The following is a 14558-nucleotide window of genomic DNA, read 5'->3' as shown; positions in this document are numbered from 1 at the left end:
TGTTTTATAGGGAAAACTACATATAGTTGTTTTAGAGTGTTTCAAATTTCCTACATTTTTCTTCCTTTTTGTGAGAAAACAATAAATAGGATTAAGACTGAGATTTGAATTGCAATTAAACTGATTTATTTGCAACATTTAATCAGAAGTGCTGCTGCTTTCAACATGCAGACATTAAGTGTTTTTTTGTTTTTTCACCTTCAGCAAAAAGGTCATGATGTAAAGAAAAGTCAAGCTTTGACCTCAAAAGAGGTCAAAACCTGGCCATTTCCAGAGCCAGTTTAAGGAGAGCCTGGCCTTTTTCCTATTTCCCTCATTATATCAAAAACATGTTTGCAAAACACCAAGGGGCGCCCGCGAAGTGAGCCCTCTAACCTGTGAGAAACCCAGAACTCATTACAGAGTGGTAATTCTCCTCTCTACAAGTTCTCTGACCGTTGTCACCCAGCAATAATCAGTTATTTTCTTTTACAGGGCAATGAAACAATAGAAGCAATATCGCCCCCTGGGCATGTTATTGTGAATTGCAGTCTATTAGAATGAATGTGTGTTACATGAACATTATAAAACACTATATAGCACTTTGTTTTTGAGTAATTTATACATCGACCCAGTGAATTTTGAAATCAGTGGCATGGACAACTAACTGACTGTTGACTAATCATCACCACTCTGTGTGTGTGAGAGTGTGTGTGAACATCTGCACACTTGGCACACTATGACCTCAGTTGTGTGCTCTGTTAATGCAGGTTCATGCCTGGTCAGCTGTTCAGCAGCTGCAGTGAGCGAGATCTCTCTCTCAGCCTGCTGCACGGTGGGGGCATGTGCCTCTTTAACGTGCCCCAGCCAGAGAAGCTGCTGGGAGGGCCGCGCTGTGGGAACCTGTATGTGGAGAAGGGCGAGGAGTGTGACTGTGGTCTGCTCGATGTAAGAGGCAACAATTAATTTACATAAAATTGTATGCAAAGTTTGAACACCCTCAGTCAACTGTTGTATTGTTGTCAAATGTAGTAAATCAGTTAAGACATGTTTAGTTTCTGAGGTTTGCTTCTGTTGAGAATAAAAGTAAGGAAATTACATATAACCAAAAAAGAAACAACTGTTAGATTCAAGGTGTGACTGTACAAAATGACATCACTGTAGTCAAAACAAATTTTGCATTAATTTTCCTTATTCTACTAAATTTAGTTGTTGGACATGTATTCCAGGTTAAGTACATGATATTGATAGTATGGTTTATGCAAATGTGGTATATTGGTTTCTATAAAAATGGAAAAAGTATGTTGAATAGCTAAAAACAGTACTGGCAATCTTGATGCCTGAATTTTCTCTCCATTTTTGTCTCTTTTTATAGATAACTGTGCATCATAGAGTGTCATAAATCGCATAAGCATGTCTATTTGAAAACTTGCAATTTGTACAATGGTGATCACTGCACACAAGCTACTTGTTATATACATTTAGCTTAAGTAGAAAATTGTGTACATTTTAATGTTTAAAAAACTGTTGCTTTAAGATGCTTTGAAAGATGTCTATAAGAAAAATGTCCTCTGTATGTTTGCAGGAATGTAATGATCCATGCTGTAATGCCAGCACCTGTAAGCTGGTTCCAGGTGCACAGTGTTCCTCTGATGGCATTTGCTGTGAGAATTGTAAAGTATGTATTACTTTTATTCTGCTGCTGATTCTGTTACATTACACCTCATTCATATTCACTGCTAGCACTGAAATAACAGCTGCACTTAATGCCCCTTCTCTCTCTCTCTGTCTCTCTCTCTGTCTCTCTCTCTGTCTCTCTCTCTGTCGCTCTCTGCAGCTGCGTGTTGCTGGTTGGATGTGTCGAGAGCCGTTAGGAGAGTGTGATCTGCCGGAGTTCTGTACTGGAAGCTCCCCGTACTGCCCACCCAATGTGTTCCTTCAGAATGGCGAGCCGTGCCAGGATGGTGCCTCTTACTGTTACAGTGGAGTTTGTGCCAGTCTGGATGACCAGTGCCAGCTGCTGTGGGGAGCCAGTGAGTAGCACCTGTCTATTTAGGAGTTTGTGGGTTTGTGTCTTTTCACCAGCAGCAGGTCCTACCAGTTCAGTACAAGACAATAATTGAATGTCTTTTATTTAATCATTTTGTAAAATTATTGCTTTGGAAATTTTGTGAGGACTAATCTGTGATTGCTATTTTCACAGATGCCACCCGTGCCCCTCCTGTCTGCTTTTCCTCCGTCAACAAACAGGGAAACAAGTACGGCAACTGTGGCCAAGCGCCCAACGGCACCTACATCCCCTGCTCCAATGCGTATGTGTTGAAGTCTGTTGAAATTTTCACCAAAATCACACTGATTTCTGGAAATGTAATAAAACAGACCCCTTAACTTGCTGCAGTGAATGAGGACTGAATATTGTACTGAATATTTTATTATATCTTTTAATTTAAATATACTTGAAATATCTCTTTGCCACTGTGATGCTTAGTACATGCTACTGTACATAGAACAGCGCTGCTGTAAAGCTGAAGTCCTGCACTTTTGTTTCTTTATTTAAGAAATCCACCCTTTTTTTCACCAGGGATGTGCACTGTGGCAGAATCCAGTGTCAGGGTGGGAATGATCGCCCCCTGCTGGGCTCTAATGCAGAAATTCTGACAACTAAGGTGAGATTGAACCACAGTGACTTCACATGTCGAGGGGCTTATTTTGACCTGGGTGACGATGTCTCTGACCCAGCCATGGTGGCGCAGGGAACAGCTTGTGCTCCTGGGAAGGTGAGAGTTTGTACAATACAGGTGCTGTATACGAATCAGTGCATTTTACCTGTTTGCCTTTGGAAACCAATAGTTTTGCAAGCAACATATTTATATATTTCTATTTGAGGGAAAACTTTCTCAGAAGTAAAAATGTTTCCAACCTTTTGCACCTTGTGGCCCACACAACCGACCACAAAAGCTTGGCTTGACTTTCACTGAAAATATAAACTTATCTAGCTGGCTGTGTCTTTTACGTTGGACTGCCAGCGGACCCTTAGCAGTACCACCAATGCCCTCTGGGGTTAAAAACACTGGTATAGCTAATGCAGCTCTCATCTGTGTGGTCATGTCTGTTGTATTTTTATTTTTTTTAAACATTTATCTATTAGCTGTGTGGCTGATGCATCAATTATGCTATAGAGATAATGTAGTTTGTTGTTTTATAATGTGTGCATCTCTCTCTCCCTCTCTGTCTTTAGGTGTGTTTAGACCAGCATTGTCAGGATGCGTCTGTGTTTGGTGTTGAGGAGTGTCACAGGAAGTGTAACGGTCATGGGGTGAGCAGTTGACATTTTTAGCACTGCCTCTTTACTGAAACCTGCGTTCTCTTTTTCTGAGCAGTTGGTCAATTCAGCACACAACCTGTAGCCATGAGGGAAAGTTAGATATAATACAGTTTGTTTTTACTGTATTCACATTATACATAATAATACAAAAAAAGACATTTTAGAGGCAGGCAGAAGTTTTTACATTCGATGGAAGATTGCAGGAAAGCAAGAATTTTTGTCTATTAAATGGTATGTTGTGATGAATTGTGCTTAACGTGACCAGGGACATAAACTAACGAGGTAAAAAGGATCCATTTTGGTTTTAAGTTGACTTTAAAAGCAGAACTGACACTCTGCTTAACCTTTGCCCATAGATTACAGTTAGAGGTGCTGTAATCTCTGTCTTGCAAAAAAGGCCAAAACATCAGAATTGGTTCTGATTTCAGAGCACTACAGATGTAATTGAGGTTTCTGATTACCTCACTTTAGTTTCACAGAGCCACACCTAGGAGCTAAGGGCTAACGTGTGCACACCGTTAAACTGTAAATGTATGATGCTGATTCTAAGATTTTTCTGTTAGAACACAACACAAAACCAACAGACAGTATCACTTCAATCCTGAGACCACAAAGAGGAAACGAAGAAAAACTGTTCACTTCCCTCTCTGCCTGTCTAGGTGTGCAACAGCAACAAGAACTGTCACTGTGATGTGGGCTGGGCTCCACCAGACTGTAGATACTCAGGAGCTGGAGGCAGTGTAGACAGCGGCCCTGCACGCCAGCCCAAAGGTGCCCACTCACTGCATGCTTTCACACTCACCCATGCACAGTGTACAGTCATGCATGGTCATGTATAAATACCACTAATACCCATGGCATCATGGATGTAAATACTATTCTAACCTTCTGTATATTCTCTATTCTAAATATCTGTATGTGTTTGTGTGTGTTCAGACTCCAATCCCATGCGTGTGGCTCTGCTAGTGATCTTCTTGTTTGTGTTGCCGGTCATCCTGCTGTTCCTGGCCATTCGTTTCCCTCGCTGCCGACGAAGCATCTTCTGTTTCAAGAGCACTCCATTCAGCAAGGCCAGGCAGCTCAGCCGGTGAGAGAGAGGGAGAAAATGAGAGTGCAGGCTGTGTTACTGAGAGTGTAGACTGTTATAATGACGGAGTAGTGTAGGACTGCACAATAAAGTGTCTTAAAATTATGCTTGCAATTTGTTTTTTAATGCAGTTTGAATCAAGAATAGTGCCAATTATGCAGCATTAGCACTCAGAAAAACAGTGCGTAAAACCAAACCTCATTCTCCTTATTCGCTGTTATTCGCTGTGATAGTAAGTGTGACAGGTTATGGGGCAGATTTACTTAAAGAGGCGCTAATTACCAACAGTCTGCCAACACTTAACCATGTGTTTGGCTAATGTGCATTTGTATGACAATGTGTTCCCACCATAAAAAGTTTTGAATTAAACTTTGACTCATAAGGTCAAAATAATTACTTTTTGTTCTCAATTTTCAACTTGGTAAGTGAGACTTATTATTAGATTATTTCAGTATCATAAGTAATTATTTTGAGAAAATGAGACATTAATGGAAATTAAGTAAACTGAAGTTCTGTGCCAAGTGCACTTGCAAAGCATGTGACATTGTACAGTCCCTGTTTAATCTCACTGAGCACACTCATTTGAAAACTATATGATTTTAAATGTATAACGTCTTAGCTTCATGCAGTACATCAAAGAGTGGCTATGACATGCAGATGTAAACCACAACAGAAGTTGATTCCCACTTTTCTCTGTTTTACCCTTGATCACAGTAGAGTGTCTGTGGCCCATATTGAATATTGTGTGAAACTACCAGAGGTGGACTTGGAGAGGTATTTTGTGATTGAAGACATATGTACAGCGATGGTAGCTGTGTCTGATTTAGTGAATTTAGTAAATTTAGGATAGTGTATCACTGGTAGCTCAGTGCCCGGTGTGTGCTTTAATGAGTTTGTTCAGAAAAAGAAAGTTTGTCAAGAATTTACACTAACAAACTTCTATACCATTAAGAAATATGATGTCCATTGTATATATTACTACAGGCATTCTCAACAGTCATCTGTAAAAGATGTATGTCTCTTCTCAACGTGTCTGTAATATACCTTTGAATGGTTCACAACATTCATGTTTCTCTCTTGGGTTGTTCCCTGAGTTCACACCAGCTCTGCGGTAGCCTCGTTAGTGTTCAGTAGCTATATCTATGATGTACAGTTACACTGTACATGTGTTTTAGACCACTCCACTAAAATGAACCGATCTGACTGTCTGTGTTGTCTCTGTCTCAGGACTCCAGCCACTGAGCGAGGAAATGCTCGTAATGGAGAGCAGGTACTGCCACTGAGGTACCAGTGGACGCAGAATGACATCCCGCTCACACAGGCCATTAGCAAGGTACAGACTGACCCCTTTGACATTATTTCTGTTTGTGGTCAGACACCACAGAGACACTGAAACACTTGCATTTGATGTTACATGTAAAAGGGGTACTTAGATGTAATGCTTTGTTTTTCATGGTCGTCGAAAGCAGCGCAACACTGATCCTTTAAAATTAGTTTCTCAGTTCCTCGTATTATAAATGCTTGCAGCTTGTTTTTGGTATGTGTTTTTTGTCATTCAGGGAATGATTAATCATGCTAGAGTTTTAGAGGGTTAATTTATATGCATATATGGTGCAGAGAGTCAAATGATTGTGGTATCAGTTTCAAGAATAATGTTAAAGTCTGTATGGACTGAAGCTTTTGATTAGCCTATTTCTACTGTATGATCTGTGTTTTTTAGGCAGGTACTTACGAAACTAAACAAAGACAGGTTTCCCAAAAGCATCTTATGATGGATGCATCTCAATTCTCCATCTGTTAAGATGGTTTTACAGCTATAATGCTCATAGCAAGTCCACACCCGATTTGTACTGCAGGTAGTTACGCTGACTGAATGTTTGCTTCCCTGTAATTGCCAACTATCTGTTATACTAAAGCTGTGTCGAAAACACTTGCATCACCTGCTTCCTGCTTGCATTTGCTTTCCTTTTAGGGGTGCAAGAAAATTCGCACATCGTTTACTGAGAGTGACAGCATTTTAGGAAGTGTAAATACTTCTAATCTCACATCCATCTCAAATGAGACATGACTTAATTCTGTACATCATTCTACCTAACCTCAGCCCACTGCTTGTTCTATGAAAACCACAGCTTCTTTTTTCTTGCTTACTGCATTTTAAACTGAAATACACGTCATTTTGGCAATGTCCTTTGTTAACTTGATATGTGCATGTGCTGTCTACGTCTCTCTCTCTCTCTCTCTCTCTCTCTCTGGTCAGGCTCAGGGCAGGCCTGCTCCTCCTACTAAACCTCTCCCACCTGATCCTGTCTCTAAACAGCCTGCTCAGGTAAACTGTCCCCTCTGCCAGAGAGGAGACTGGAGGACAAGAGTGCACACCATAGGCGCCATTATTGGCACAAGCTAGTAACCAAATACATAGTATCAGTGGTATGATAAAGCATGAAATCATTGCACTCTTAAGATCAACTGTCAGCTTAGTGCATTGGTTCCCAGTCCTGGTCATAGAGTACCCCAGTCCTGCGAAATTAAGTGTTTTCCCTGCTTAAGCACCCATTTCAGCTTCAGAGACCACCCTTCATTTATTTTATTTCCAGTCAAGACAGCCATTAATTACAGGTTGTTCATTTTTCAGCATCAGGAAAAAAGCAGAAAACATATTTAAAAGACAATTACATGGAAGTGTCTGCAACTAAATATTACATACAATTTTTTTTTCAATATTTAGTGTGTCCACTCTGCCTTTATTACAGCTCCTATTCTTTTCAGAAAACTTGCTTTCAGTTTTTAAAGAAATCTGCAGGGATATTTTTCACACCTCCAAAGTTCAGTCTTAGAAGTTGGTTGTATGTTCTACGTCCCAACAACACATTCAGTGATTGTTGAGATCTGGATTTGCGGTGATCAGTCCATTGCTCTGAAAACACCAGCAGGTTGATTTGGTTGATTTGCAGTTTTTCTTTTTTTTTCTTTTATTTCCTTTTCTGCGCTTCTTGACAGTTCGGCATGTTCATGTCATACACATCTTCAGGCTAATAAGGTTGAGTTGTCTTCTCACAATTGAAGGATAGACAGAAAAACCTGTGCATTTTTTCAGACCTAAAGCAAGAGTGGAGCTTGATTTTCTCCTCTCTCTCAAAGATGAAAGTTTTAAGGACTGTTTATCTGACAGTTTTGTTGGTCTTCTAGGTCCTGCAAGGCTGTTAGGAGTGCCAATTTCTGTGTATCTTCTTGATTTTTTGCTCACTTTCCTTTGACTTTATGCATGTCTTTGATATTATGCAAATGGATTATTTTCTGTTTAGTCAGTTAGTCTTCTCATAAATATCTGAAAATTAATAACTTAAAGTTAATGGCTGTACTGACTGGAAATTAAATAAATGTAGGGAGGTCTTTGAGTTTTGCACTGTACAGTACATTACAGCTATTTAGGATAAACTGGTTAGTTTACATCACCATCAGTGGTAAAATAAAAACATGTAAAATGCATCTAAACCTCACTTTTAGCATGAGCATAGCTCGAGTGCCTTTCTATGAATAGAACTGATGAAAAATGAAAAAAAAGAGATAAAAGAAACCAACAGAACTGCTAACGGCTGTTTGATATTAAGAAATGATACAATTGAGAACCGAGTCATACAGTCAATAGAGCACTGTTTAACTAAAGATATTGAAGGCTATTTTATTTTTGAGCGTCTTAAATTAAATCAGCAGATATCAGTTACTGGAATTTTCAGCTATTCTGTAGGGATAGTTGATCTATGTGTATCTTAACATTGGCAATGAATTTGCTTCGGTTTAGATAGTTCTTTACCATAGTGTATGAGTAGGAAAGGGCTGTGTATACACACATGTATTTGCAACTGTTTGTAACTATGATGTCTTAAAGATTCATAGTACCTGCAGACTGTTACTAGTATATGTGTGTGTATGACACTCTGCTGCTCTTTCTGCCGCCCCAGTCACCAGGGCAACGTCCCGCCCCTCCTAACAAGCCCCTCCCTCCTGACCCAGCCCCCTCAGAGAGCAAGACACAGCGAAAGGTAGAGATGGGTTGCTGCCACGCATGACGGCGTGTTTGTGTGCTCCAACTCGCACAACCAGATAGTCTTCATCTCAGTGTCTCATAGACTCTCACCTTACTACGATATTAATCATCACACCTAATCTCCATCTAGCATCTTTTCTTCAGTACTGTATGGCTCGTGGTCTAGATGTGTGTGCCAGTGCATGTGTCTTTGTTTATTTCCAGTACAAGTAGTGAGATTGATTATTAATTATTATTGAGGTGCACTGGGTGTTTGAACAGATCTGAATGCTTTAAAGCAGGGTTTCTCAGCAGCAAATTAATTACATTATACAGTTTTATATAGTGCCCTCCATAATATTTAGGACAAAGGCATACACATTTGTACTTTTGGAATTTGTACTCAAACAGTTCACGTGATTAAAGTAGACATTCTCAGATTTTAATAAAGGGTGTTTTTATATACTCACCAAGCACTTTATTAGGAACACTATACTAATACTGGGTAGGGCCTCCCTTTGCTCTCAAAACAGCCTGAATTCTTTGTGGCAAGGATTCCAGAAAATGTTAGAATTACACAGATCAGGCATAGCATTATGACCACCTCCTTGTTTCTATGCTCATTGTCCATTTTATCAGCTCCACTTTCTATATAGATGCACTTTGTAGTTCTACAATTACAGACTGTAGTCCATCCTTTTACCCTGTTCTTCAGTGGTCAGGACCCCCATGGACCCTCACAGAGCAGGTACTATTTGCAACAAGCAGGAGCTGAAGGTGGCTGCAGTACAAGCCTGGCAGAGCATCACCACAGAAGATACGCAGTACCTTAATTAAATAAATGTAGGCCAAGGAAGATGTCTGAGTCATAGACTTTGCACACAAAAGATGTTCAACAAAGTACTAAACATGACAAATTTACTGTACACACTACTGCCACGTCACAGTCATCTTGTTGGGGGGGGGTATTTAGGGTAAGTGCTGAAATTTCTACATGGTAAAAGTAAAATGTATAAAAATACCCTTTATTAATATTGAGTAGGAATTTAAAACTGTGTACTGCAGAGGGAAATAATAAAAAGAAATATGTCTTTTTCCTAAACATTATGGAGGACACTGTATTTATCTTACCTAATCTCTCATTGTGAAACATTCAGAGACTAACATTTAGAGATTAACACGCTTTTATCATTAAATTCTGCCACTAGAGGATTAAGGTATAGTAACATGTATTTGCATGTGGAACTGAAGTCTTCTGTATGGTACCATGTTTTCTATCTCTTTAAAAGAAGCACACGTTCAAAACAGAATTCAGATCTCTAAGGACTTGTTTTTTATTTGTTCCATCTCAGTAACAATAAAGGGTGAATCAAACATAAAGTATGTTCCCATGTATTTGTTTGCTTGTTCAGAATGATAGTTGGTGACCCAAATTGACATTTTTGACTTTGTTAATCACATTCTTTACACATCAAAATGAATTTGACAACACAATTAAGAATTCACACTGTTAAAGGAGAAAAGCAGATAACACGGCAGAAATAATGCTAGACATAGAAAGGGTTAAAAAGAAGTCTCTTTGACCACAATTAAACAGTCCATGTGCATTATGAGCCCCTGGTGAGAAACCTTACTTAATATGTGTTTGAATGTGTTGCCGGGCTTATTGGTTGTAATCGGTGTGGTTTTTGTTTGGGTTTTTTTGTTTGCTGTCAAGGGAGACAGAGTGAGTCAAAGTCTAGCAGATACTCAGAAACCCTAGTGAGGATTCTCACATCTGTTGGTGTCATGTTGGTGTTATGAGTATGATTTTAGCTGTTGTCACATTGACATAGCCCACATATACAATTTCTAAATGCAATTTGATTTAAAATGAGTGCCATTTTAAAAGGCTATTTTGATATATATGAATGACAAATGCATGAAATTTTCAGTTTTCCTGAAAGTATTAAGCAAATCTGCGATGGCCTGTTGGGGGAAATGCTTTCTGAATTTGCAGTTGAGACATATTTACCCTACTAGTAAAAGTCACTCAAAACTTAAGTAAATTGAAACTGCTATTTGTTACCATTAACTGTTAAAATATGACAACTTGCTCTGTCACCTGTTACGGTAAACACTGAGATAGTTTGGTTGAAAATAATGTAATTAAGCTTATGTGTTTGAGTTAATGAAGGGAATGAGTTGATCGTTCTCCTGCGATGCAGTAGCGATGCATGGCCTGTGATTCTGTGCTTGATTTTGGGTGGATGAGTGTTGTAATGTGAAGATGAAGAGGTAGTACTGAGTGGTGGTCCTCATCCATCTTCTTCTTTGTTAAAATCCTGCATCTTTGACCGGATCTTCCAGCTGACAGTGACGCGCCCGGCTGCACCCAGCAAGCCTCTCCCCCCCGACCCTGTCCTTTCACACAGACAGGTACCAGCACCCTGCAGCTGTGCAGAGAGATGGCTGGCAGCCCTGTATGCTGCAGTCAGGCCATGTGCTTATTGCTCCACTCTGCTGGACATTCAAGTCTCTGTTTAGTTCTTATTGTCTTTGATTGCTGCGGTACCTCTTTTTAGAATGAATTCCAATTCATTTGGGCTGTTTGGAAAGCAAGGGAAAGTTAAAGTGATGGTTCAGCAAAAAAATCTAATTCACAATGTCTTTTCACTTCAGGCACATTTGGTGTTGGCTTCTTTAGGTTTGCACTGGAGTTACAAGATAAATGTAACTAAAAGGTAATGAGAGACCCCACAAATTAGCACTGTGCAAGCTGTATGTCACAATATAGCTCCAATCTTGTAGCTCCAGTACAAAACCAAAGAAGCAAACTTCAGCCACCAAACATGCCTTAGCTGATCAACTGTATTCAGGATAAACTGGAAACTGTTCATTTGATTTTTCCTTGAATCATCACTTTAAGTGATCATCTTTCTCCTTCATTAAAAGAATCTTGGCTTTTGACGTTTTGCTGTCTGCTGTTTTAGATCCAGACCCCTCCTCCCCCCAAACCTCCAGTGCCCAAGAAGCCTTTGCCTGCAGACCCTTCTGGTTATCCCCCTCCCCTACGCCTGCTGCCTGCCTCTGAGCCAGCCGGGAACCATAAAGCTGCTGTTCCCTCTTCCAGCTTCACTCCCTCTGCTGCTGCTGTTCCAACAAGGTTCGCATACTGTCTTAACACAGTATGTGTGTGCATGTATATATAAATGATAATGCCTGTACAGGTGCCAGAATGTAACTGCTAAAGACTACGGTAACTGCCACTCCATTTAAGGTGGAATGGAAAATTCTAACGAAAAGCTGCCAAATACAAATCTATTTAGCAACCATTTTCGCCAGGCCCTCGGGGCTAGTGTTAGAAAGCAGTAATTACATAAATGTATCTATAAATTGTTCAGTTTTGTGTTATAATATTTAAGATGTACTTAGTTAAAAGAATTTTCTGTTCAAAAGCAAAGGAACATCTCAGAATAATATGCCACTGTTAGCTTTCAAAAAAGGGAAACTTAAGCATCTAAAATTGGTTTATTTGAATTGTTGCGGACCATACTGATTCTTTTTTTTTCTTTTATGTAGACGTGCCCCATTGCCCCCACTTAGGGGCCCACAACATCCCAGGAAATACCCCAACCCTACCCCTATGTAACCATTGAGAACATGCTGTTCTGCTGTTGAACCAGCGTGGACCGGCCGTGGGCCGTTGGTGTGCTGCAGACTTGCACAATTCTAATTGCACTGACCATGAGAGAAGACTTAGCTATGACTTATTAATGGACTTGGACAAACACCCTAAAAAGAATTTCTTCCATTTCTGGTTGGTAGAACTAATCAAACAGTCATGCTGAAACTCACTGGACCTTTAGTGGCATTTCAGACTGTGCTGGAAAACAAGAATACCATGCTTGTGAAGACATTTATCAACGGATATGCAGATTGTAGTGAAAACAACCAGTACGTTCTGTTAAACACATGGATATATGCAAAATGTTTAGCCAGTCAATGCCTTGAAGGTGAAGAATGGAGAACCTGCTATGGACGTTTGACAGATGTGGATAAAGATTGAACTAAATAGGCAGCCCACTGGCCCTGTGCTGGCTACACCAGATGAGTGAAGTCTGCAGGCTGCTCTGAACTCCTGTGCACTTCAGCATGACCGAAAGCCCAGGAAATCTACACTTTCAGACACTAACTAAAAATTCTTTACCCCAGCTTATGTGGCCTAAGCTAATCACTGATGACCTGGAAGGTATATGGCCTGTTGTGGAAGTGTTAGCTTACCATCCTACTGATTTGTGCCCTTAAGCAAACTACCCAGGTAAAGGTTTTCCAGGGAAGTTTCACGGTGAGTGGCTGATCTAATTTAAACAAAAATAGAAGTTCAGTAACAGAGGAAACATGAGCTAGATTGTGCACTTGTTACGCTCATCTCAGTGAATAAATCCCACGTTTGTATCAGTACAAAGACGACATCAGTGCTGAGTGTTCGTCTGGAATTTTTGCCTTTTGTAAATACTGAAAGGGGAAGTCAAAGATTGGTGTTTATCATGCAGTATACAGTATTTTTACGCAATAAACATGAAACCTATTTTTAAGGATGGACTGCTTTGTGTTTTACTCTATTGCTACAGTGGGGTCCAAAAAGTTCTAAGTAAAAAGATTAAAGATTCTGGACTGGTAGTTACAACAGACCACTGAGGCTTTTGTACAAAAAGGTCAAGAGTTTTTTATTCCTTCTAGCCTTGAAGCACATGTTCAGATGACTCATGTGAATCTGACCTACAGAATGAGGTGTTACATTTAAGCCAAAACACTGTATTTGTGAATTGTGTTTTAAAGGCGTAGATTAGCTTTTAAATTTAAATGTATTTCTGTGATTAATTTTGGGGTCTTACCTTCAGTTCCATTTTCAGATTTGTATTTTGTTGACATTTTGTACTTCCAGTTCATTCAGAACAACTTGTACAAGGTTGTGTTTCAGTTTGCTATGTGCAAAATTTTTGCAGTATTGTTGGACCACAATTGTACAGTGTGCCATGAAATATATACCTAACTTTTAAAGTCTGAATTGTGGCTATAGTACAGCTTGTGAACATGAATGTAGAAAGGTGAACTTCACCCACCATCTTTGTGATTAGTTTGTTTGGTTTAACCCGCACAAGTTTGCGCCTCATTCCTGACATGCGAACTTTAGACGTCACTTCTGGGTTGTGTTTAATTGACACTCTTCACAGTAAAAGACTTGTCCCTGTTGTCTCAAGGCATTTACAATTAAGGTAACTATCACTTCACCAGGCCTTCTGGTCAGATGCTGCAAGATCGCTCCTGAGCAAAAATGAACGGGTTCATTTGGAGCTTTTATGCAAAACTGCAATTTGTAAATGAGTATTATTCACTTTTTTTGACATTTTGCCCCATTCACATCCAGTCAGCTGCCCTGCCGCTACCCGATTTGCACCGTGCACGTGCTCCACTGTAACACGTGCACACTGCGTTGTGTTTTACGACACTGCCTGATCTGTACCCCACTTGGGGTGCTTTGCTGAACCCACAGCATAAGCAGTCTCATTCTCTGTCCTAGTTTAATGCTACTTTGTTTTGTGGCATCAGTGCACGCCTAGGTTAGTTCACTTAAAGAATTTAATATACCCTGTTCTAAAAAGTCAAGAAGGGTTTAGGTTCATTTAGTTTACAAACCCCCTTTCACATGTTCTTCTGCAGAGTGCGGGCTGGTATTCTGCAAGGAAGCGTTGTGTAAAAAGCTTCAGTAGGCTAGATGGCTATCAGTTCGATCTGATATTCTGAGTAGAAGCTAAGCACACAGCTGCTGTTTTTCTTCAAAAAGCTGACTCTGTTGAGTTGTTTTAGCAAAGCTGCAATATGGATCTTGACTCTCCCGAGTTTTTTGGGGAACCCCCCCCCCCAAGATTCAGTATTATATTTCATTTATGGGTAAGAACATTCAGGTTAGAGCACGGAGAGGCAAGTGGGGTACGGACAAAGTGTTACTATCACTTTGGTTCAGCATGAGAGCATGTCTGTGGCTAAATCTCAAATGGCTCCTTATTCCCTATATAGTGCGCTGCACAGGTCATGAAATTATGGCATCGACACCCAAATAGCGTACTTAATGTTAGACAAGATGTTGTGCAGCTATGACT

The 14558-nt window shown here is 40.0% G+C and overlaps 1 protein-coding gene across 4 annotated transcripts in view; it reads left to right on the top strand.

The window, feature by feature from the left end:
- The window catches only part of adam15 (ADAM metallopeptidase domain 15), a 41891-nt gene extending 28899 nt beyond the window's left edge, over positions 1-12992 (top strand). For 2 of the 4 annotated variants that reach the window (XM_036583458.1, XM_036583481.1), the window contains 14 exons: positions 750-927; positions 1565-1657; positions 1817-2012; positions 2183-2291; positions 2561-2756; positions 3218-3295; positions 3964-4075; positions 4241-4391; positions 5619-5724; positions 6649-6717; positions 8351-8431; positions 10765-10833; positions 11388-11560; positions 11977-12992. In XM_036583458.1, the coding sequence (XP_036439351.1) occupies positions 750-927; positions 1565-1657; positions 1817-2012; positions 2183-2291; positions 2561-2756; positions 3218-3295; positions 3964-4075; positions 4241-4391; positions 5619-5724; positions 6649-6717; positions 8351-8431; positions 10765-10833; positions 11388-11560; positions 11977-12046 (1681 nt within the window). In that variant the 3' untranslated portion in view covers positions 12047-12992. The remainder of the gene's footprint in view (positions 1-749; positions 928-1564; positions 1658-1816; positions 2013-2182; positions 2292-2560; positions 2757-3217; positions 3296-3963; positions 4076-4240; positions 4392-5618; positions 5725-6648; positions 6718-8350; positions 8432-10764; positions 10834-11387; positions 11561-11976) is intronic. The other 2 variants (XM_036583467.1, XM_036583474.1) reach the window with 2 other exon arrangements.
- The last annotated feature ends 1566 nt before the right edge of the window (positions 12993-14558 follow it).

This window comes from Colossoma macropomum, unplaced genomic scaffold, assembly GCF_904425465.1.
Source record: "Colossoma macropomum unplaced genomic scaffold, Colossoma_macropomum, whole genome shotgun sequence".
NCBI lineage: Eukaryota > Metazoa > Chordata > Actinopteri > Characiformes > Serrasalmidae > Colossoma > Colossoma macropomum.
This window is presented reverse-complemented; position numbering and strand designations above follow the sequence as displayed.